Source organism: Monocercomonoides exilis (assembly GCF_001643675.1).
Source record: "Monocercomonoides exilis strain PA203 chromosome Unknown scaffold13-1861174, whole genome shotgun sequence".
Lineage (NCBI taxonomy): Eukaryota > Preaxostyla > Oxymonadida > Polymastigidae > Monocercomonoides > Monocercomonoides exilis.
In genome coordinates this window covers 351,931-375,604 of record NW_027150558.1, presented here as the reverse complement: position 1 = coordinate 375,604, position 23,674 = coordinate 351,931, and the positions used below count along the sequence as shown (strand labels likewise).

At 37.6% G+C, this 23,674-nt stretch overlaps 5 protein-coding genes across 5 annotated transcripts; 2 read left to right on the top strand and 3 right to left on the bottom strand.

Moving 5' to 3' along the window:
• Positions 1 to 440: 440 nt before the first annotated feature.
• On the top strand, positions 441 to 3,605 carry MONOS_3872 (uncharacterized protein). Its single transcript, XM_067873899.1, has one exon. The coding sequence runs from the start codon at positions 478 to 480 to the stop codon at positions 3,409 to 3,411; it is 2,934 nt and encodes a 977-aa protein (XP_067730673.1). The 5' UTR covers positions 441 to 477; the 3' UTR covers positions 3,412 to 3,605.
• On the bottom strand, positions 2,866 to 7,098 carry MONOS_3873 (putative calcium ion binding protein; the record flags this gene model as incomplete). The annotated part of the gene is made up of 8 exons (XM_067873900.1): positions 2,866 to 3,978; positions 4,140 to 4,299; positions 4,418 to 5,140; positions 5,276 to 5,578; positions 5,713 to 5,926; positions 6,063 to 6,653; positions 6,706 to 6,981; positions 7,048 to 7,098. The coding sequence occupies 8 exons, from the start codon at positions 7,096 to 7,098 to the stop codon at positions 3,870 to 3,872; spliced, it is 2,427 nt and encodes an 808-aa protein (XP_067730672.1). The 3' UTR covers positions 2,866 to 3,869.
• Positions 7,099 to 7,554: 456 nt separating this feature from the next.
• On the bottom strand, positions 7,555 to 7,848 carry MONOS_17341 (putative Ras family; the record flags this gene model as incomplete). The annotated part of the gene is made up of 1 exon (XM_067870253.1): positions 7,555 to 7,848. One exon carries the CDS (start codon positions 7,846 to 7,848, stop codon positions 7,555 to 7,557), a length of 294 nt encoding a protein of 97 aa, XP_067730671.1.
• A 4,813-nt stretch (positions 7,849 to 12,661) lies between these two features.
• On the bottom strand, positions 12,662 to 19,060 carry MONOS_3875 (uncharacterized protein; the record flags this gene model as incomplete). Its single annotated transcript, XM_067873901.1, has 2 exons — positions 12,662 to 18,963; positions 19,039 to 19,060. 2 exons carry the CDS (start codon positions 19,058 to 19,060, stop codon positions 12,662 to 12,664), a joined length of 6,324 nt encoding a protein of 2,107 aa, XP_067730670.1.
• A 2,362-nt stretch (positions 19,061 to 21,422) lies between these two features.
• Positions 21,423 to 23,673, top strand: MONOS_3876 (uncharacterized protein). Its single transcript, XM_067873902.1, has 2 exons — positions 21,423 to 22,100; positions 22,179 to 23,673. The coding sequence occupies exons 1-2, from the start codon at positions 21,475 to 21,477 to the stop codon at positions 23,431 to 23,433; spliced, it is 1,881 nt and encodes a 626-aa protein (XP_067730669.1). The 5' UTR covers positions 21,423 to 21,474; the 3' UTR covers positions 23,434 to 23,673.
• The last annotated feature ends 1 nt before the right edge of the window (position 23,674 follows it).

Below are 23,674 nucleotides of genomic sequence, written 5' to 3'. Positions count from 1 at the left end.
TTTATTTTTCAAACTCAATACAACACAGAAGTGTTGCAAAAAAATGAAATGAAATATTGCATAAAAGCGGTTGTATTAATTTCCACATCACTTTGACCACATGCCTCAAAAAGAGTGGTCTTCAATGTAGAAAAAAAATTTCAAAACAGTGAACTTTTTCATCATGCCACAAAATGAACAGACTTAATGTTATCTTTTGCAATTTATTAAAAAAGAGCTCATTTTTTAGAAAATCTTAAATATTTTTTCATCGGAATTCCATTTTCATTTCTTGCGAAATGTTATGTTTTAAACTTATCGAGATTGAAATACTGCAAAAAACAATTCCAAAATATTTGTTTCATTTCAAAGATACATTCATAAATTTTATTTGCATTGATATGGAATAGAATTTATCAAAAACATTCAAATATTTTTTCCTTGAATATTTCATGAAACCCATCATAAATTTCTGTTGATATTTTTTATTTTTTCTTCATGGATGGAAAGTTAATAACAAATTTTTCAGATTTGTTAATAAATGAAGATGTGGCTAAAATATTTTGTCCACATTTGATTGCGTATAATAAACACAATGCCGTTTACACCCAGGAAAATTCTTTTAATCATCTTTCAAATTCCAAATTTTTAACATTTACAAAGAAAATAGAAAAAGATAATAAACAAACCCAACTTAAAATCAATTATCTTCAAGAAAAACGTGATGAAACATCGTCTAGCGATCTATCAAAGCTGAATGGTACAGATAGTTGCCAAAAAGCAAAGCATTTACCAATAGCTTCAAAGACTCAACTTTTAGATAAAAGTGCTCTGCATTTAACAAGCTGTTTGAATAAGATTGTTGATAAAGGGGCAAGTAGATACGTGCCAAACAAATCAATCATAAAGATTCTTTTAGCTTCTGATCACGCTTCAGCAATTGCAGATCGACGTCCTTGCATCACTTCTTCAACTCCTTCTGAACCTTTACGTTTGATTAAAGAAGAACAAGCTATTTCAGAAATTATGAAAAAACTCGATGATACAAGAAAAGAAGTTGATGAGGAAAGGGCAAAACACCTTTCTTTGGAAAAAGAGAAACAAGAATTGATACATCAAACCGAAGAACGAGAAAATATGCTTCGAAAAGAATTGGAAGATGCAAAAGTAAAAATTGCTGTGCAACGAACAAAACTTAAGCTTTTGACAAAAGTGATTGAACATAAAAAGAAAAGAAAGCACAAAAGAGGAAAAGAACAAGAAAGAGACAGTGAATATGAAAATCTGATAGGAAAAGAAAATAATGAAATGGAGGATGAAGATGATGATTCGATTGATGTTAGCCTTTTATTTTCTTCATCTGAATCGAATTCTGAGTCAGAAGAAGGAAAAGAAGAAGATTATCAAACAACTTTTTCAAACGATGCTGCTCTTCTTTTGAGAACGCAGCCACTGAAAAGAGGAAGGACAGCGATTGAAGAGAATGAATCGAGCAACTCACAAACCAGTCGAACCCATCCTAATCATCATCTTAAACGAAGAAGGCTCATGCAAAAAAGGATCAGAAGGGCTGGATGCTCTGAAAGCAGAGATGGAACAGACAATGAAGGCGCTATGAAAGAAGCGAAAGAAGAAAACTTTGCTCAAAGAAGTATGTTTGATTCAAGTCCTTCTGAAAGAGAAAGAGAAAGAGAAGTAGAAGAAGAGGACGCATCATCTTCTCCATCCAGACAAAATGAAGATACTTTTTCTTCAAATAAACAAAATCCATTTTTGACAGAAATTACCCAAAGCAACAGCCGAACAAGTACAGAAGCGTTGCAATCGTCAACAGAAAATCCGTTTCTCAACAGAATATCTGGAGCATCGTTTGCAAGCAATCTATCAAGTGCGAATGAAGGCAATGAATTATTCAACAAGAACGATAGAAACGAGACTTCATCAAATCCATTCTTAAATGCTGCACCTTCTTCTACCGGCACTTTTCATTCATCTCACGAAAATAATCCTTTTGCCTCGTTTGCCTCTGATTACAGCAATAACTTCAATGACAACACACCATCAACACAAAATCATGTTGTTTCTTCAAACTCTTCTTCAACACAGTTTTCTACCACTTCATCTTTTACTCCATCATCATCATCATCATCTTCTTCTTCTTCTTTTTTACAATCGGAACATCTTCGTTATGTTCATTCTCTTGAAGGACATATAAAGCTGAATGAAATGGAGAAAGAGAAAGAGAAAGAGAAAGAAAGCCAGCTTGATTCAGAGAGGAGGAAAATAGAGAGAGAAAGAAGAGAAGAACAAGAAAGGGAATTTTATGAGAAGATGAAGCAGAACTATGAGATGTATGAGGGAAAAGAAAGCAAAAGAAGAAATGAAAAGGAAACTGATGAAAGTGAAGAAGAAGGCGAAGAAGGCGAAGAAGAAGGAGAATCAGAGGAGTTTAGTGAATCAGAAGATGGATTTATGAATGCGATGGAATGGAACTCAGAAAGCGAGGAGGACAATTCAGATGAAAGCGAAGGAGGAAATGAAGAGGCAGAAAGAAGGAGCAGTAATAATCAGAGAAGGGAGCACGGGAATGAGGTTGTTGTGATTGACAGCGATGACGAAAGCGACGAAAGGGATGAAAGGGATGAAAGTGGAGATGATTTGAGAGGGAAATTTGGAGGATTTGCGAAAAGGCAGATTGAAGAGATTGAATCAGATAGTGGAGAAGAAGGAGAAGAAGGAGAAGAAGGAGGAGAAGAAGAATTTGAAGAAGAGGGAGAGGAAGGAGAAGAAGGAGAGGAAGAAGGAGAGGAAGAAGGAGAGGAAGAAGGAGAGGAAGAAGGAGAGGAAGAAGGAGAGGAAGAAGGAGAGGAAGAAGGGGAAGAGGAAGGCGAAGAAGAAGAGGATGATGAAAGTGAAATGGAGGAAGAGGAAGAGGAAGAGGAAGATAAATCAGAACACAGTGAAGCTGAAAAGATTAATGAATCAGCCAACACTCATCTTGTTGGATCAAATCAGATGAGTATTCAAAATCCATCTTTTTCTGGGCAAAACATAAACTCAACGCAAAATGCCTTTTCAGACAATCGCTCTTCAGAACATTCATCTTCTTCCACATCATCTTCTCCAATGGCATCTCCCTTTTCTTCATCTGCCCAGCCAGCTGTTGATCCATCGTCCAATCCATTTGCACAGTTCACATCATCATCATCTTCTTCTTCTTCTTCTTCTTCTCCTACTGCTACTGCTTCTCCCAATCCATTTCTTTCATCTTCCCCTCCATTCGAACCCTCGCCTTTCCTGCAAAGTTCTGCTAATCCTTTTGACTCCTCTCAAAATGCTGCTTCTCCTTTTGCTTTGTCTTCTTCTTCGACTTTCCTCAACTCTGCCTTTACGTTTGACCCTTCTAACAATCCTTTCTTGAATTCAAAGTGAACTTTTCACTTACGTTTTTTAGAATACATCTGAAAGAAGATAAACGTCCTTGTGAAATTAAATGCATTTCAAAGAAACAGCCCTGTTGCATTTACTATTTCTCAATTGAATCTATTAATTTTTAAGTTTTGATTTCTCATTCATTTCACATTTTTCAATTGAAAAATAGAAAATTAAAAAAACAAAAAACAAAATCAAAAACAAAATAAAACTCTTCTTCTGCCTCTTTTTGACTATCCTAAAGCAAACAAGATGTATTGCAGCAGACGCAAAGAACAGGTCTTCTGGTCTTCTCATTGGCCTTCACAAACAAAAAGGCCACAGACAGAACACCAGCAGCCCAACTGCAGCAGCCACACAGAAACGCAAAGAACAATAACAATAACAATAACAATGACAAAAGACAATAACAATGAAAATAGAAGATGACTATCAATTTACTTGTAAGATCAGCTGAGTCAATGCCCATCCAAGTCGTCAGTCAGCTCAGAGCCCCCCATCTCGTCGGTGTCTTCGTCATCTACAGACAGACGCTCATACTCAGCCAGTGCAAATCGCTCCCAATCACTTTGAAAGAAAGAAAGAAGGAAGGAAGGAAGGCGAAAAATAATAAAAAGAGAACATTATAAATGAAAATAAAAATAAATTGGAGAAGAAGAAAAGGAAGAAGGAAAAAAGAAAAGATAAAAAGGAATATATTAGCAACGTTAATAGAATGTTTATCAGACCTCATCTGATTTGTCTGATCTTTCACTCCAAATGGCTCTTTCGTCTCGAAAGTGATGTATTTGTTGTGGTTGGTCAGCACATTGAACACGAAACAGCTCAGTTTCGATGACAACATGTCAGCCAAAGTGATAAAGACGGATGAAGGATCGAATGAAGATGCTGAATGAAAGCAAATATGAACAGTCAGAAATATCAAAGAAAATCCATTAAAATATAATAAAAGAAATGGAAAAAAATGTGTTATTAAATCTCTATTACAATCACAACTGATACATACCTCCCTGTTTAGATAGCTCTCCCTCTCCCCCCATTTTCCTTGCCAGCCTCGCCTCTCTCGCTGCAGGCGCCTCGTCTATCCTCGGCACATGTCTCCCCTTCGGGTGTATCATATCCACCAGCTGCACCAGGACATCCTCAAAGTTCACCTGCTCCATGCCCATCGCCTCCACTCTTTCCAGCTGCTCTGCATAGCACTGCTCCATCTCCCACGCAGACAAAACTCCATCGCCATCCAAGTCCACCACACGAAACCAGTACGCAACTGCCGTATCTGTCGTTTTGTCTTCTTCGCTCAAAAGAAACCAGATGAAGTCCTCAAAGCACATCTTTCCCGGCACAGGGCTCTTCAGCCTACGAGGAGCCTGCTGGTTGATGATGCGGTCGATGGTGGTGTGGGTGAGCGAATAGTTGCCGTAGCGGAAGAGGTCGGTGTCGCTGATCAGCTGGTCGTGGTCCTGGTCGAGCTCCCAGAACTTGCAGTAGATCACATAAAAGTGCTCATAAGAGAAGAAGCGCAGGATGTGGTTGATGTTTGGCTCCTCGTCGCACACGTGGCACACCTCCACCAAATCAGACCGGTTCAGCTCTGCCAAAGTCATCCGCTCGTCTTCAGCGCGGTTGACGGTGTAGAACATTCTGACTGTCACTGTCTCCAGATACCGTTGCTGAAACTCGGGTGTGCGCCGCAGGAAGTCAAGGCCAGGATGCACATCCAAAAGATCTGAATGGGAAAATGTGGAAGTTGAAGAGTAAGAAGAAGATGATTAATAGAAAACAATTTGATGCAATTATCATTAAACACATATAAGAACAGTTTTATAAAATGAATTCAAATAATCTGATTAAACAATCCGACCTTCCAAAAACGGCTTCCAGTCAGTCGGCGTGATGAACTGGTTGTGCTGCTTCCTCACCACGTTGAATGCCCTTTCGGTGCGGCTGAGGCCTCTCAGGTAGTCGTTGTAGAAGGCAAGCACACTCTTCTCAGACAGCAGCCCTTCGTCCAGCGCAGTAAGTGTGCTCGTGCCGCTGCTCGCTGCTGCGCCGCCGTCGCTTTTCCCTTCCATCAGCCGCGCCAGCTCCTCTTCCATCTCTTCTTCGTCTGTCAGAACAGGCAGTTTGTGAGGTGATTTGGAAGAAAATGGAGGGAGAGACGGGGCTGAGAAGAAGAAGAAGAAGAAGAAGAAGAAGAAGAAGATTATGGAGAAAATGATGAATATGATGAACAAAATGACAATAATAATGTTTCAGTTATTAAGATAAACACAAAAATATATGACTTAATTTACACACATCCTTCCCACACAGCTGCCGTCTTCTCGTCTCTGACGAATCGCGCCACTCGCAGTTTGTTGTCTGCGTTCATTCGGATTCCTTTCTTCATCCGCCGGAAAAGAGGGCGCGCAAACCACACCGGCAGTTCAAAGGCCTGCTTGATCAGCTCTTCGCGGAAGAGAGGCAGCGTCAGGCCTTCGGGGTGCTGAGAAAACACACTGTGAATAATGTCCTGTTTCAGAAATAGCAGATGAATCGATACAAATAAAACAGAAACGAGTTTTTATTTTTAAGATTTATTTAAATAATAAGAAAAAAAAGAAAAAATTTGATGATTTTAATCAAAAGCCTAAGAGAAAGCAACAAACAATCTGTTCATCTGGTGGAGAGGCCAGCACATCTGGTGTGAATGTGAAAAGATTTGGAGGAACAATGCTGATTGACTGTCTGTCTACTGATGATGAAGTGTGTGACAGTTGTGCTGCGACAGAAGAATTAGGAGAAGGGTTAGGGCTGGATGCACTGTTCTTTCCAATCACTTTTGATGAAGTCGAAGATGAAGAAGGAGTCGATGCTGATGCCGATGCAGAAGATACAGGAGATTTTGAAGTGAGTGGTGGAGATGAAGTGGAAACAGGTGATTTGTCTGTTTTGCATCGCTCCGAATAACTTTCTCCTTTTAAAAAAGATGAAGGTGACATTCTTCCACTTTTTGTTGTCGTCGATTGATCGTCATTGCTGTTAGATGGACTCTGTTTAATTGAAATCCTATCTGTTTCCAATATTGGTGATGAATCTTTAAATTGCGGTGATGCAGAACCTCCAGAAGAAATCGTAGATGCTGATTGCTTGTTTGACGTTGCAATTTGTTTTTCATTAAGATTACCTGATTCATTCAAAGAATATCTAAGAAGAGAACTGCGTTTAACTTTTGAGCTTATTGGTGATGTTGTACGCCCCTGAACAATTATATAAAATAATTTGAAATTACAAAAAATCACAAATACAGACCTCCACAGACGAAAAAGAGGTATGCCTACTTGATCCCATTGTAGGCGAATCAATGTTCGAAAAAGATTGTGAGCTTATTGACGAACGATCAGCGTCTCTCCCTAATCGAGATTGTCGAGGAAAGCCAGGCGAAAGAGGAGGTTGAGTTGTATTAGAAGGTTGTTGTAATGTTGTAGATATAAATTCATCCAATGTTCCTTCTCTTGCACTTGATAGTAAAATTTTCATAAAAGTCTGTGTTTCTGGAAGACTTATGAAAGTACAAAACAACTCATCCTGAAAATAAAAATATTCACAAAAATAATCCTTTCATTGCGTAAAATTTCAAATAATAATTCAAACAATCTTTGGCTTTATTCGAACTTTGTGCACAGGTATCGGCTTTAAAAACATCTTTAACTTAATTAATTTTTGAAAAAATTTTATAATGGATTGATCATCAGAATTTCTTTTCTTTCTATTTCCTTATTAAATGTTGTAAATATATTAAAAGATGTCATTAAAATGGATTTCAAGAAAAGGCAACCTGCATTTCCTCAAACCTCCTTGGCAAACAGATGAATGATGCACATCCATCACGCTCCAAAAAGAATTTCAAAACAAAAGACACAAATAAACCCTCTCTATTTCAGCCATGCGAGCTGTTCATTTAGCAAAATGGACAACTGATAAAAAACGAACCAAAAATTGAACAAAAACATCAAACAAAAGAAAAAACTTTCGAAAAACAAGCAAACAAGCAAACAAACAGATAATCATCTTTGAAAACACTCGAGATACAAAAGAAACTAAAAGAAATAAAATAAAATAGAAAATAAAAAATATTATTAATTTTCGAAATCTTCCATTTCACATGAGAAAACATTTGAATGATGTTTTCTCGTTTTTAACAGATGGCTTCTCTGCAACAGCCTCTTCTGCTTCAACGAGTTTGGATTCATGGTAACTAAATCCCAGCCGTACCAGCTCTGTGAATGCCTCATCCACATTCTCTCCTGTTTCTGCTGACGCCTCAAAATACCCACAAAATCCCTCTTTTTTGCACCAGTCTTCCACCTCAAATCTGCTGACAGCCCGATGCTCCATCTGATCACTTCCATTTCCAATAAGCACAAGTGGACAATCACTTGAAGCATTCGTCATAATGTTGTCTATCTGTTTTTTTATCCCTTTCAAGTTATTAAAAGAATCATGCGACGACAGTCTGAAGACAAGTGCGCAAGCATCCGATATTCGAAAATAAACTCTCGGAATCAAAGTCAGATGATTGAAAGGCACATCCAAAAAATACGCCTGAACATTTTTATCATCAGCAGAAACATTTTTTGATTTGCAATCAATACCGATTCCAGTTCTAGAATTGTATAGATGTCCATCAACGTATCTTTGAATCAGTGAAGTGAGGCCCACTCCATATTCACCAATGATGTCCACTTTCACCTTCAATTCCTCTTCTGTTTCATTTATCAAATAGAAATATTTTTATCACATTCAGATCTTTTTTATCATTTTTTGAATCATTTCACTTATTAACTTTGAAAGAATGTCAATACAATTGTTCTTTAAAAATAAAGGCAATTTAAAAGAATATCATTACATTCAAATTATGATTATTCTTGTTTCTATTGATTTCTTTTGTGTTTATAAAGTGTTGAAATGTGAAAAAAGTTGTCGGATAACATTAAATAAAAACTTTCAATAATTTTTTATTCTAGCTGATCAAATGAATATTTCTGCTTATTCATCAGAATAATTAGAAGCATCCTCTCCGTCATCAACGCTATTTGAATCTTCTCTTTTTCATCATCACGCGGCTTATGCAGAATATCATCAACATCAGGAATTACTGTATTTTCAAAAAAATCAATTTCTTCATCCGCAATTACAGTTTTTTTCTTCTGGAATAAAATGAATCATTTTCTGCAAAATATAGACAAAACTTGGTTTAAGATTCCTTTGAACAAGCCACATGGATAAACAATCAGCAATGAATGTTTTCCTTACTCCATGCTTTGGAAAAAACCCTCTTTAATGACTCCACAACCCTTTAACTGAATTGGTACAAACACCTGTTTCTGGATTTTTAAAGTTGGTTTCATGACAGACTGTAATATATTCATGACCAATATCTTTCAGACAATTGGAGCTTTTCCATTCATCACTAATTATTATTGTGCCTGTTAATATCCTTTCTTGAATAATAGGGATCAATGTTTCTTTTTTCCTGTCTGCCACGATGATAACAATATTTGTTCCAGATCCTCCTCCTTCCTTTCTCTCAACTCCTCCGAAAATCCACAGCAAATCCTTCTTTCTTCCTCTTCCATATTTCCTTCTCCTCCAAACAGCCTCATCTATTTCGACGTATTTTCCCGGTCCTCCTAATTTCGGTATCGTTTCGTCCAAATTAGTGTTCGCACAACTCTCACAACGCATGTCCAATAACTAATAGTTGGATATGAAACACACGTCAGCAAATGAATTTGTTTTAATCCAATTCCAATCCAATAGGACAATGGAATCTGCAAAACCATTTTGATCGGAAGTTTCATTTTGGAAAAGAATGGAATTCTTAAATATATGGGTGATTCTTTTTGAAAAGTCACAAAAGTTTAATTTTCAAATAAATTCAAAATTTCATATTTTGCAAAATATTTTGTTAACAAGCATCAAACTTAACTTAGATGGAATCTATTTCTTGAAAATGCTATTTCAAACATTCTTGAGAAGATTTGTGAGCTGAAACAGAAATTTGAGCAAAATATGAAAATTTTGTTGTATTTGAAAATTAAACATTTGTGACTTTTCAAAAAGAATCACCCATATAGGTTTTTTTTCGGTAAGTTTGACACCAAAGATATTTGAAACCTTCTGTTTCCTCCCTAATTCTCCTTTTGCTTCTTCATTTAGGGCAATCCTTGGTAGCGAACTCTTGAAAACGCTTGAAAAACCAATTCCACGTTTCTTCTTTATCATGGAAGATCGTATTCAATCGAAATACTGTTTGACAATTTTTTTCCTCTTCAGATCTTGCCATAAAACTTTTTTGATCAAAAACCATAGATTAGAATTTTAATGACTTTTCCATTTTTTTAAAACTTCTTAAAAAGACTTTCCGATAACAATAAACTTGTGAATTGTATCAATATGTCTTAATTTTTTTGAAAAGATCCTTTTGTTTAATTTTCAAAGAAAACAAAAATTTCATATTTGATTAAATATTCTGTTTCCACTCACGAAATTTTGCTGTTAAAAAAACAAAATCTTGACAATGTTATTAATTCCATTTTTGTGAATTTTCATGATTGTAAACGAAAATATGATCGGAATGTGAATAATTTTCTTTATCTGAAAAATAAACAAAAGGAATTTTCAAAAATATAAAGACACATATGAAGTATATTACCTTAACAATTTTTTGTTCAAAACAGAGAGTTCCGATACGCTTTCATTTTGCCAAAATAAAAATTAATTGTGAAAACATTCTTTGAAAAAAAGTCAAATTTTAATATTCATCTTTCGTAAATTCAATGATTTTTAACATGATTTTTATTTGAAAAATATTAATTTTTCATTCGCTTGAATGTTTTCATTTTGCATCAAAGCCTACAGATAATAAATTGATTTGCTGTAATATTTGCATTTTTATAATAAATATATCCTCTTTGTTTGAAAGATTTTGTTGCGAAATGATCAACGAATAATAATTTCTTCAAAATCAAAAATTGAGAACAAAAAGCGTGCATATGCTCTTAGGCAGCACAAAAACAGATGAACATGCTATGCTGCTGGATTCAATAGAATTAAAGCATTGAGCAAAGATTGCAATTTGTGGGGAGAGCGTGTCATTTGGAAGATGATTTTTGTTTTCCTATCAATTTGTGAGTCAGACTGTTGTTGTTCAGCGATGAGAGACCGTTGCGAGAAGCCACTGATCAAAAGCTATTTTCATTGCAGATGATAATGCTCTTTTATTGCTTTCTCATGTTTTGGGGGGATTCTTTTCGATGACTCAAAAAACGAGGGAATGCCTGGTGCCAGCACAGAAAGACATTGCTCGCAATAAAGCAACAAAACATATCTCAAGGCACGCAATCTTTTGGAATTGTCCAACATCGAGCGTGAAATGCCTTTTCTTTTCGATGTCTTATTTTCATTTTCCAAAAATGGAAAAAGAGTCTCTCCTTTGCTTCTGCTTGAAGATCTGAACATAAAAATATTGAATGCGTTGTAGGTGCAAGAAAAAAAAAGAGGTTTGGAATTTTTATGAATGGAAAGGATGTTTTTGTTGAAAAGAATAGCTTTTTTCTTTTTTAGAATTTTTTTGTTGAGAAATTCCATGAGAGCCATGTCGACAGGAAAATCGTTTGGGAAATGGCCAATTGATCGGACTTCGGCTCAGTTTGCTTTTATTGGAACTTTTCCTTTTTATTTATTTCCCCCTCCAAAATGTGCAGTTGCCATGTCACATTTTGTGGAAAGCGAAAATGCGAGGGATGTTTGCCAGCGAAAAGCAAAGAAAATGGCTGAACGAACAAGAACTGAAATTGGCATTGACTATCTGATACACTTGCCGACAAATAATTTTGCGTGCTTCGGTATTTGTATCGTTGCTGCTGCTTTGAGACAGATTCTGGAAGGAAAAGGATATGAGGAAAAGGAAAAGCAGCTCTTTTATTGGCGGGCATGCATCCAAATAGCAGGTGCGTGTGTTGACTGGAAGGCACAGAGCTGTGGCGATAACAGATTCTTCAAATTGGAAGCAAGGGATATTGCGAATGGAAGCAGAGAAGCGATGTTCCGATCAAGTTGGAGCATTCAAGAAATGGCCAGCAAATGTTCCATTGGTTCACAATTACATTTTTTAAATTTCATTTTCCCCCGGAGCATCGCAAGTTGATTGAAAGCTGAAGCTTGAGTGCCTTATTTTTGTTTGTGTTATCGGCAGCGAAAGCGCGTTTCTATTTGCAAAGGGAAGAGATATTTATGCTTCGGCTGAAAGTGCCAAGCTGGTGATCAACACCGAAACGCAAAAAGGATGGCAAAGCGGAAGGGGATATACTGCGAATCTGTGCCATGTTAATGGAGGTGGGAATTTTTCATTGGGGAATGCAGTTATTTTGGGATGGAATGGAAATGCAAGTTTCTGAGTGCAATCGCTGCAAGAATAGGAAAGATGACTCAGCTTCTTGCCTTTTGTCTCGAATCGTTTGAAAGAAGGAGGCAATGAGCACTCAATAAATAAAAAAAAAATAAATTCCAGAGTGTTTCTCTCTTCATTTTGATGGAACTTATTTGAAGCCTCTCATTTCTTTGAGTGCCATTTCCTTTCACATCGTTTGCTGTTATTTTTATCTCAACAATTTTTATATTGTCATATTTCATGTTTTGAACGAATAAAAAAAGTCGTCTGGGTATGACTCTAGAAATTAGGCCAAGGCTGAGAAAGGTGTATTCTGGGTTTTTGTGCAGGTGCCAACGATGTCACATATTTTTTTTGATTTTGATTTTGATTTCTTGGCTGGGTCAAAGCAAGGATGCTGGGATTCATTTTTGAGGAACATTCATTTCAGAGAAGAAGGCAATTCACAGAGGAAGATCAAAGGATTTCAGAAATCATTTGGCTCGATGTCTTTCCATTTTGAAGTGGGTTTACAAGCAATAAAACGAAAGTGGTTGTGAAAAATCACTTTCGAGCGAAGTGCAGGAACAACACAGAAAAACGCAAACATCAGACTCTGGCTGGCAAATGCCAAGCCCTGTTTGGAGGCAACAGAAACAAAAGAAAACAAAACAAAAGAAAAGAAAGCCTTCAGAAGCCATGGACAGCGCCTATTTCATTCTTTCTTGTAATTATTCACCAAAAAACAGAAAAAGAAAAAAGAGAGAGATAACGAGATGAATACGAGGGGTGCGAACGATGGCGATGCTTGTGATGGGATGAGAGAAGCAAGCACTAATAGCTGCAGCAGCTGTTTCTGCTGATGGCTGATTGCTGGTTTGTGAAGAGTGCGTCAGTCATTGTGGGGAGCTTGGCCGACTCGGGGAACTTCTGAAAGAACTCTCTCGAAATGGAGACGAGCGAAGGCCTGTTGGAAGGCTGAAAGGAGAGGCATTCGCTGACGACCAAAGAGAATGTGCTTGGAGTATTTCCGCACATGCTCAAAGCCTCTCCTTTTGCAATCTTGTCTCCAGCAATCACAGCCTCGTGCTCCCCGAACGGGATGTGGAGCGTCAGGCACTCCCACAGCATCATCCCGATCGAGAACACCACCGACTTCTTTGTTGCCCCCATGTTCTTGTTGATCAGCAGCTCTGGCGCCTTCCACCTCAGACACTCTTTTTTGAAGCTATCTTCATCCTCAAAGGCGGATGAGGGAAGGGAGTCATCATCATCATCATCATCACTTGCAGACGTGACAACAGTTGATGATGAGATCGATGACGAATCAGAGTCATCTGACAATAAGTCTGAATGCATCACAATGCAGATCACCATGTGCTCAGAGAACAGCACAATGTGTGGGCTCAGATTGGCAAGAGATTGAAGAGGGCTTTCCATTTCATCAAAAGAATGGATGGCGAGATTAGCTACCCAGAACAGAACCTGAGCAGCTGTCTGCTCCCTCTCCTGAAGAGTACCAATCGCCATCTCCTTTGTTTTGTTCCTTCCATGCAACAACATGAAAAGCGAATCCCTCAAGTCCACAATCAGTTTCTCATGAGGTGATGAACATGCCATCGCATCCACCAGATTTGACATCGATGAAGTGGTCGGGCACAGATCTTCCCTTCGAACAAAAGAGGATTCTGTGTCTGAAGTGTCTGTGGATGAAGTGGATGAAATGGATGGTGAAGGAGATCTCTTTCTTATATCTTCTTCCTCCTTTTCGTCAACCTTTTCCAGCATCCATTCAGGAATCTTGTCTGAGTCTTTTCCCAGAATGTATTCAGTCGATCCGCTCTCACTCAGTAGATGCTCTGATGACTCAGAGTGTCCCAAGCTTTTCGCATATACTCTTTTCTTTATTCTCTCTTCATTCTTCTTCTCTGCTTCCCTCTCAGCTCTCCTCCACTGTGCCTCAGGTGACATTTCCATCGTCACCATCTCGAATGCCTTCGGATCTTTTCTAACAGTATCGTTCACAATCTCTCTCAGATCTTTGTTCTCGTTCTTTGCCTTCCTCCATCGGACAACAAAAATTATAAATCCAACGAGAACAATTAAAAACAAAACAATAAGCACAATAATAATAAGCAACCAATAAGATTTTCCTTCTTTTCCTCCTTCAACAACTTTATCATCTCCTTTTGCCTTTGGTTCTGTTTTGTTCTTCAGTATCTGTGGAGAAGTCTCTGCCAGTTGTTTTCCAAACAGAATCATCACTGAAACCTCTGTTTCATCTGCAATCGAAGAAATATTTACTGAAGGGATTGTTCCAATCACTTCCGTTTCTGAAACAAAACCATCTTCCTCAAACTGATATGTCTCAACCAACTCCACATCCCTTGTTTTATACACCAGTCTGACTGACAAATCACAAGGAAGAAGAAGTGCTCCCTTGAGTTTTATTGAAACATTGTTTCCATTTTCAATGAGAGATGCCTCTTCAAGCTTTGGAATGAAGAAAGGCGATGATCTTTCTCCTGCTATTCCACCAAATGTGCATCCATCATTCAGAATCCAAAGCGATGAATTGTCTTTCACTCCATCTCCTCCTTTCAAATTGGAAATAGTCAATGAGGCAGAATCAGAGCAAATGATGTTTCGTCGAAGAGAAGGATATTTCTGAACAAAAGGATTGTTGTTGAAGAATTCTCCTTTCTCAATTGTCACATCGCCAGCAGATATGGACAATCCACCTGACGAAGAATTCGATATTGTCACATCCTTCATCGTCAGTGAAGAATCTGCTGAATGAACAAGTGATCCACTCCATTTGCAGGTTTCTTCAAAAGAATTAATTCTGTCACTTTCCCTTTCTTTCTCAAGCACTCCAATATATCGACACAACTCCAAAAAAACATTCGTTGCATTGCTCACCTCCATTATTCTTCCTTCGCTTGACAGAGAATGACAGTTTGAACAAGAACAGTTTGAAAACTCCAAATGAGCAGAGGTTGATGAAGCTGAGAAAACGGAAGCGCCTTCTGAATTCCTTGAACAGTTGTTGAATGAGAATATTCCAATCGAAATTGTTCCTGAATTCGAACTGTGAATCGCAATGACGCAGCCCTCAGACAGCTTCACTTCATCAGCCACAACCCAATTAAATGCCACTTCTTTGCATTGATCAATCTCAAATACATTTGATATTGAAACAATCTGTTCCAATTTGAAATCTGTGACGTTAATCTCATCTCCATTTAGCAGAAAAGCTGACTTCTTGAACGAAAGGAGTGACACTGAGCAGTTGTCAACATGAAGAATTCCATTTGCAATGCTCAATAATGATGAGTTGAGGGCAACAGATTCAATGTCTGATTCCAAAATCGAAGAAAAGTCAATAGATGATAGAGAAAGCTGTCCACTTGCTTCATGAATGATTGAACTTCCAGAATAACAAAATGACTTCCCAAAGTTGAATTTCAATGTTTCGATCCGAACATTCTCTGTGGTTGTGAAAAGACTTCCCTCTTTACCAGCAATTGTTGAGTTTAAATGAACCAAAGCAGCTGAGGCAGATTGCAATGAGCGAATGGTCAAATCATGCACATCACATTCCCCATTGATGATTGTTTCCTCTGAGACTAACAGCTGAGAATACGATGAAGGAATAATGTGTTGCACTCCAACATCCAATGATTGGCAAGGCATGTTGAACTCTCCGCATTGCTTGCTGCCTGTGTGATTTTCAGAAACAGAAGACACAAATATCGTCTCGCTCTGGTATTTCATAACCCTCAGCAAAAGATCTTCTTCCCCAACAAACAAATCTGTTGTGCATCCCCATATCGCCAGCTCTTTCACAAACGGTGCTCTGAAATCCAGCAAGAATTGCTCGTCCATTATTTGTGAATCGATTGAGTGGCATCTCACATACACATCTCTCCCTCTCAATGCAGAGTTGTCTCTGAATGTGATATTTGACAGTACAAAGTTCAGAGACTGCTCAGCTGTCGAGGTGCATTCCAGAAACAGCCACCCACCTCTTCCGGTTGTTGAGCAGAAGCACTCAGAAATCGTGCAAAATGAGCAATCAAATCTTCCTCCCTCATTCAACTCACAAAACATCCCTCCTCCCTTTCCACACTTCAACCCTCCGCACTTCTTCATCGTTGTGTTTCGAATCACCATTTTCAAAGGCTCATCATTGTCATTCCGAATGATGGGAATATCACTTGTTGCGTTTTGTGTAACTTCTTCGAATGAACTCCACTCAATTACAATATCTTGTTCAACTTCATTTTTTTCTCTTCTTGAACTCTTTGAAATGCTCAAACCGCTTGCTCCATCCAGCTCAACATTCTTCATTGTCAGATTTTTGATGTTCAGAATCGTTGTTGACAACACAGAAATAATATCTTTTGCAAAACTGAATGGTTGCATTGTCACAAACTCCAATTGAACAGTTCCTCCATCTACTTTGATCAACCCATAATTAATTATTTCTTCTCCACTGTCTTCATTTTTTGAGAATGAGCAGTCTTTCACAGTCAATGGTCCATCGCTTGAGTCAACATGTATCAAAACGTTCACACCACTTACGAATGAAGAAGGAATTACAAACTTGATCAGTTCGAAATTTGTGATCCCAGAAATCTTCATTACAGCTTCATCTGTTCCTCCAAGTGATGAATAACATTCCAAAGAGCATTTATTTGTATCATCCGATTTTATTGAGATTCCACAGAGTTCAATACATTTGTGAAGAATTCCTTTTCCAATAATGGTAATATTCCTTTCATTTCCTTCTGGCAATCTTAAAAGTGAATAATCAATTGAAAGACAAGGATAATAAGAAAGTCCGCAAATGCACACGTCTTTTCCACCTCCCTCAATAAATATCTCTGAGCCAAATGTTCTCCAGAAATACACCAATGGAATGGCATTCGTTGTGTCAATCCCATCAAAGCCTCTCATGGAATTCAAGGAAACATCAGCAAGATGCCCAGATACAAATGGAAGTGAGGTGTTTGTGATGCTCTTTGCCAAGTTGAATGCTTCAACAAAGAGATCATTTCCATATCTCGCAACATTTTGCTTGTCTGAATCAAAAACAGGAGATGAGATCACAAATGAAGAAAAGTCATCAATTAACTTCAGTGCCATCCCTCCACCAAAACCCGTCTTTTCTTCTTCAGCTGGTGCTGTGCATTCTGTGAATGTGCAAGAAGCAATATCTATTTGAATATTCCCTTTCAGCTGAGCATATATTGCACCTCCTCTGCTTTCATCATCCAGCACAGAGCATCCATCAAAATCGCATTTTTCAATATTTATTTCTGCATTTGTATTTTCATCGTTGCTATTATCAATGCTCACGCAGCCTCCACTTCCAGCTGCTCTTTCTATTTCTGAAAAAGTGCTGTTCGTCATGTTCAACCATTTGGTACTCATTGACTCGGTATTTGTACTGCTTCCAGGCAACGAGATCAATGGATATCCACTCAAAGTGATTGATGAAGCTGAAAACGAATCAATATACAAGGTTCCAGACTCAACGGATAAAAGCAGAAATGTCAATTCTGATAAAGAATTTTGAAGGGAAAGAGAGCAATGAGACAGAGTTAGAGATGATGAAGAAGAAATAAAAATGGAGTGAAGGGGAAGGGATGACGGAAGAGAAAAAATGAGTTTTGATAATTCTGTTTCAAAACTTGCTGTTATCATCGCTGAGTTTGATGTTGAACTTGAATCAGAGACTGTCCAACCACTTTGATCATCATTTCCTTTGATTTCATGCTTTTGATCAGCAAATTCAATTTCATCACTCATCGCAATCATTCCACTCACAACAACTTTCTTTGTTTCTGTTTGAAGTGTGAGAGAGTGCTTTACTGTCAAACAGGGAAATTGGACTATCCCACAATGAGAATGGTCAGATGCCTCGAAGTTGCTCACAAAGATTTCTTCTGGAATTGGAAGGAGATAAATGCACAGAGGGATTTCCATAGTCGTATTTCCATTGTCATATCCCTGCACTTTGTCAACAGAATCCAATGAATCTGTAACACACGAGATCTTTTTTGATTTTGCAGTCATTTCCAGATTTGGTGATAAGACGAAGATATCATTCCCCCATTTGGCTGTGTTTGTTCCGAATGACGAAGAAATCAGGAAATTTGGATTTTCCTTCATCAATCGAAGAAGGATTCCTCCCCCAAGACCATTAGAAGCTGAGCAATAGCACTCATTAAATGTCCCGCCTTTCGCTTTCACTTCATTCGCTTCTCCTGCACACAGCATCATCGATCCTCCATTTTCTGATGTTCTGCATCCACATCCTTCAAAAATGCTCGAATTCACATCAATGCCAATCTTATCATTAGAAAACGACATCACAGCTGCTCCATTCGTTGTTCTTTCTATTCCCTCAAAGGAACAGCCTGAAAGTGTTAATGAGATCTCATTTGTTGAAGAAAGTGAAAACAACGAAACAGTGGAGATAGTCTTTGCCCAGTTCACATTTTCCATCTGAAACATCCCACTCTGAACATTTATCAGCTCAGTGGTGAACGCTGTTTCTGATGATTGTCCGCTTCCAGCTGATATGTTCAGTCCACTTATATTCATCTCTCCTGCTCCTGTAATCTCAAACACCATTGTCCCACGGTTATTCGGATGAACCGAGTCATGCACAAGAACAAAGTCCCTGACTGTCAATGTTCCCGCTGATACAGAAAATAGAGATAAGCCTGGTTCTTCAAATTCTGTTTGAACTGTTGAACTCAAATCACTTTGGCCACATATTGTGAAAGTGTTAATTCCACAATCCACATTCTTGGTTTCTGTGATCGTTCCTGTGAGTATCTCAATATCTGTAACAATATCAGGAATAAGTTGAGTCAAGCAATGCCTGATAGTTCCACAAGGATGAATTTCATTCAGTCCACATGCATATGTATCAATTGCATTAGGTTGCGTTTCTGTGGATGAAACAAATCTCATTATTCCAAAATCGTTTCGAAGCCATTCACTTTGATCAACAATTTCCCTACAATCAGTGCTAACTCTATTTGTTGTATTCCTTGTTGAATAGCAGGTGGAATCAATGTTGTATGCTTCAGACCCTTGAAGAACAATATCATGTCCTCCTTTAATACATGTATTGTTGTGGAAAAAGCAATAATAAAACAATGTTCCATTACTGTAACTATTAATTAACATACCAACAGCGCCCCCTCCAAACATTGAATAGCAATTACAGAATAGACAGTTTGAGATAATAACTTTATCAGTGCAGTACCAATGTTCAATAGATCCACCTATTCCATCAGAACTTCCATTGCATCTGCAGTTATCAAAAAATGAATTAATGATGCATTTTTTCTGTTTTTCTGTTTTTGTAAAACGGAGATCAACTGCCCCTCCATCATTATCAGATGAACAATTTTGAAAGGAGCAATCTTCAACCATTGACTGTTCATTGATATTCTCCGACATAATTCCTCCTCCCCCTCCTCCAGTATTTGCTTTCACTGTGCAGTGAACAAACGTTGTATGGAGCACAATGCATTCAGCGATATTCAATGCATATATTCCTCCGCCTCTTGTCGAGGAAGCATTGCATCTTGTGAATGAAGAATTTTCAACTGTCAATATTGCATTTTCATTGTCATGCACAAAAAGAGCACCTCCTTGTGGGGCTGTGCAGTCAGTCCATTCACATAAAGAAAATGATTCATTTGCTGTTGAATTAATTTGTCCTTTTTTCTGAAGGGCATTTGTTTCTCTTTTTCCGTTGCATATTGTTGTGTTTTTGCAGATAAATTCTTGTGAAGAAAAAGATCCACTTGAAATACCTCCTTCAAATACATTAACAGAAGAATAAATGAGGCAGTTCTCCATTAAACTCAACAAGCATGAATGTTTCATCTGATAATCACTGTTCTTGTCTAATTTCACAGACATGTTCCTGAAAGCACAATGATCAATCTGTTCTCTTTTGCTCTTTCCTGACAACAGGAAACAGTCTGATGACGAAATAGCCAGATCTGCAACGATGGAATTTCTCAAAACAACAGAATTTGAATCACCAGATGATAATATGAGGCTGGAAGGGCAAAGATTCTTTTGGGGGATCAAACTCATATTTGAGAGGTACATTGACCCACTTTGCAAAAGAATCGGAGATTCCGATTTTTGGTGGGAAATGCAGGAATCCATCGTTAGAGTTGAATTGTCTGTTATCAGCACACGTGTTGAAGAAGAATGTTCAATTGCCACATTTTTCAGTCCAACTGTAGAATTGTGCAATCCCAAAAATGTGTTTTTCACCGTAGAAAGTCCTGGCTGTAATATTTTCACTTCTAAAAATGTACACTGCTCAGATAAGTAATTGACATCAGCCTCTGATAGATATTGTGCATCATTTGAATAACCTGAACCCAAATAAAGAGAATTGTTGAAAAAATAACAATTCGAAAGAATACCTTTGTTCTCCAATGTGGCAGTTTCAGAGACATGTTGTGCTTCAAATGTCTTCCCAAGAATCAAACATGCAAAAAGGAACAAAAGCATTCTCAAGAGGAATGGAAGTTTCTTTTGACTTTAAAAATTTTATATTTTCCAGATGATCAAGATGCCCCTTAACAATTGTTTTTAACACAATGGAAAATTGAAAAAATCTTTCTTTCAGCAAATCATCTTGTGGGCTTTTGAAATACATCTGGGGCATATCCAAAGCATGCAGCTTCATTGGTTTTTGTCAGGCATGAATCGGTATTTGCTGACGCACATGAAATTCTTTCACTTCAAAAATATATATATATATAAAAATAAATAATAAAAAGATAAAATTGAATGAAAGTTTGAAAATAAAAATAAAAAATAAATAAAATAAAATAAAATAAAAAAATAAAGGCAAAAGGAGATGATAGGGGAACACGAATTTTTCAAATTCTTTATATAAAACGGAAATAACATTGTATAAGAATCATTTATAAATTAATTAAAATTTGAGATCATCAATCATAAAAATTTCTTTTTTTCTATCAAAACATTTTGATCTGACCCAGTGTTTTTTTAATTATTTGGGTTAAAATTCTAAAATAATCTCCACATTAATAGATTGGTTTAGGTTCTAGGGTTTGCGTAACAGATCTTGGGTTTAGGGTTTGTTCCCGTTCTTCTTTATAAGGTTAGCACTCAAAAATAACATGAAAATTTATTGATCTATCCCATAAATACTAAGAATCCTTGATTATTATTTATCAAAAAAAATTAGATGATCTCAAATTTTTATTAACTAAAAAATGATTCTTATACTATATAGAATTCGTTAATAATAAAAAATTAGAAAAATTCGTGTTCCCCTATAATATACATTTGCCAAAATAAAAATAAAGCAGTGAAGTTTGGGAAAGTCAGATATATTCATGAATTGCAAAATTAGGGAAAAAAAAATCATTTCAATCTTTTCGACAAATGAATAATTTCTCGACCGACAAATTGCACGCAAAAAATGTGTGTCGCAGATGCCTGTTTCCATCATAAAAATTAACTTCAATATAAAATGAAGTTTTGAAAAATTAAATAATTTTTCTTTTAACCCATCATAATATTGCTTCTGTCCAAAATATCATTCTTCCTTCGTAAAAAAACAAATGGGATCTTCTGTATCAAAATGGTCAACGACCGTAAATGTACATATTCCAAACAAACAAACATCTTATTCTATTGATCTTAATGTCGAAGAAGAAATGACAATAACACAATTTAAGGAAATAGTTGGAAACAACGTTGGATATCCTCCCCAAACACTTCAACTCATTCAGCCAAAAATTCCCGTTCCAGAAGAACAAGAATCTCGATTTATACTAAAAGATTTTCATCAACATCCAAAGGAATTCACATTTATTTATAATCCAAGTCGTTGTTCGGCAATTTCGACAATTGGAGCAGGACTAGATCGAGATACAACTGACATTTCCACTGGCATTCAAAATAGAAAACAAAATTCCGGTTTAAGTCCACAAACCAAAATTGATGCTTCGCTGTCTCCCTCCCAGTCAAATGGGGAGCTTCCAATCATAATACTCAGAGGAAATTTGACTAAACTATATTCAGTTTATCAAATACAAATGCTTTTGATGCATTTGAACGATCAAACATTGAAGCAAAAATCAAATACACTTTTTGTTGATACAATAAAGCGATTGAAAGGTGTTAAATATCCATCATACATTACAGGATCGCTTTTTACTGCAATGAATTATGCATTTAATAAAAAGTTTGTCCAATCATATATTCTTGTTTTTTCAAATTAATGTTTTATTGAAATCATAAAAATAACATCAACAATTATCAGTAAATTATTTGCATTATTTGTCCACAAGAAAGGAGAATGCGAAGATTCCTTTTTGAAGAAGTATTTGTGCTCGCCAGGCATTCTTGAGTTTATAGAAGAGAACGCTTGCTTCTTTGGAGTGACTCTTCCAGCAGAAACCGACAATAAAACAGCTTTCCGAAAGGTCATTCCATCATTCACATTGTACGGCAGTCTGAGCGGAGCCATCCATGTTCTTTTAGTCAACAAGTGCGGAGCTAACTCAGCTGCTTCTCCGCCATCAGCCAAATCTTCCCCTACCCCTTCCGCTCCTCCTATTTCTCCTCCATCCTCTTCTTCTTCCTCGTCTTCTTCTTCATCATCATCCTCTTCTTCTTCTTCTCCCTCAAGCATATCATCTGCATCTGAGCCTATTGATGTCTTCCTTGCTGAGCTCTGCGAAGCCGTCGAAGACTTCCGTTCGGGGCAGGCAGCGCTTCTGGATGCCGGAATAGACGAAGCAGAAGTCAACCAGATTGATCCGTTTTTGAAGTCACATTCGTCTTCCTCCTCTTCTTCTTCCTCTTCTTCCTCTTCTTTCACTTCAGGTTCCCCATACGACCCGTTTGGCAGCGACTTTGCAGGGTACGGCGACATGTACGAAAGCACAGAGCATGTTGAGCTTTCGCCGGAGGAGCAGCAGAAGATCGAGGAAGACAGGATGATCAGAGAGTCGACGCAGGCAGAGTATGAAGAGTCGATGCTGATCGACCAGGCGAAGGAGATGTCGAAGAAGGAGGAGGAGGAGCGGCTGATGAAGATGGTCATGCAACAGGAGATCGAAGAGGCTGAGAGGAGAGCGCAGGAAGAGGCAGCGCAAAGAGAGGAAGAGAGGCAGAAGAGGCAGACGATGCAGTCACTCGAGGCAGAAGTCGAGAAGTATTATGTCGATGAGCCAGATGCCTCAGAAACAGCCGATGCAGGCGCTGCCTTGTCTATCTGCACACTTCAGATTCGGATGCCTGCTGGCTTCACTTCATTCACCCGCCGCTTCTTCTCCACACACACCATTCAGAATGTGGTGGCTGTCATCAAAAGGAAGGAGCCAGAGCTGCTGCCCCACTCACTGCGATTGATTTCACTGCCTCGCGACATCCACCGCCCGGACCAGACACTGCAGGAGGCGAAACTTGTGCCTCGTGCGGCTGTTATTGTGGAAATAGAGGAAGATGATGAAGCAGAAGAAGCAGAAGAGGCTGATGATGATAAATCAGCTGGAATGGAGTCTGACGTTTAATTTTGAGAAGACAATCACATCACTGAATTCGCTTTTTTGTTCTTTATTTTTTTGGTTTTTTTCCCCTTTTCCTTTATTTTTTTACAAACTATATGACTGCGTTAATTTTTAATTTCTTAACTTGATTAAGTGGTTTTTTTATTTAGATTTTGAGATAGATATTTTTTGCATTATATTTCATAGTTTTTCCTTATTTATTTCAATTCATTATAAGTTATAATACTGACACTTAGTCTCACAT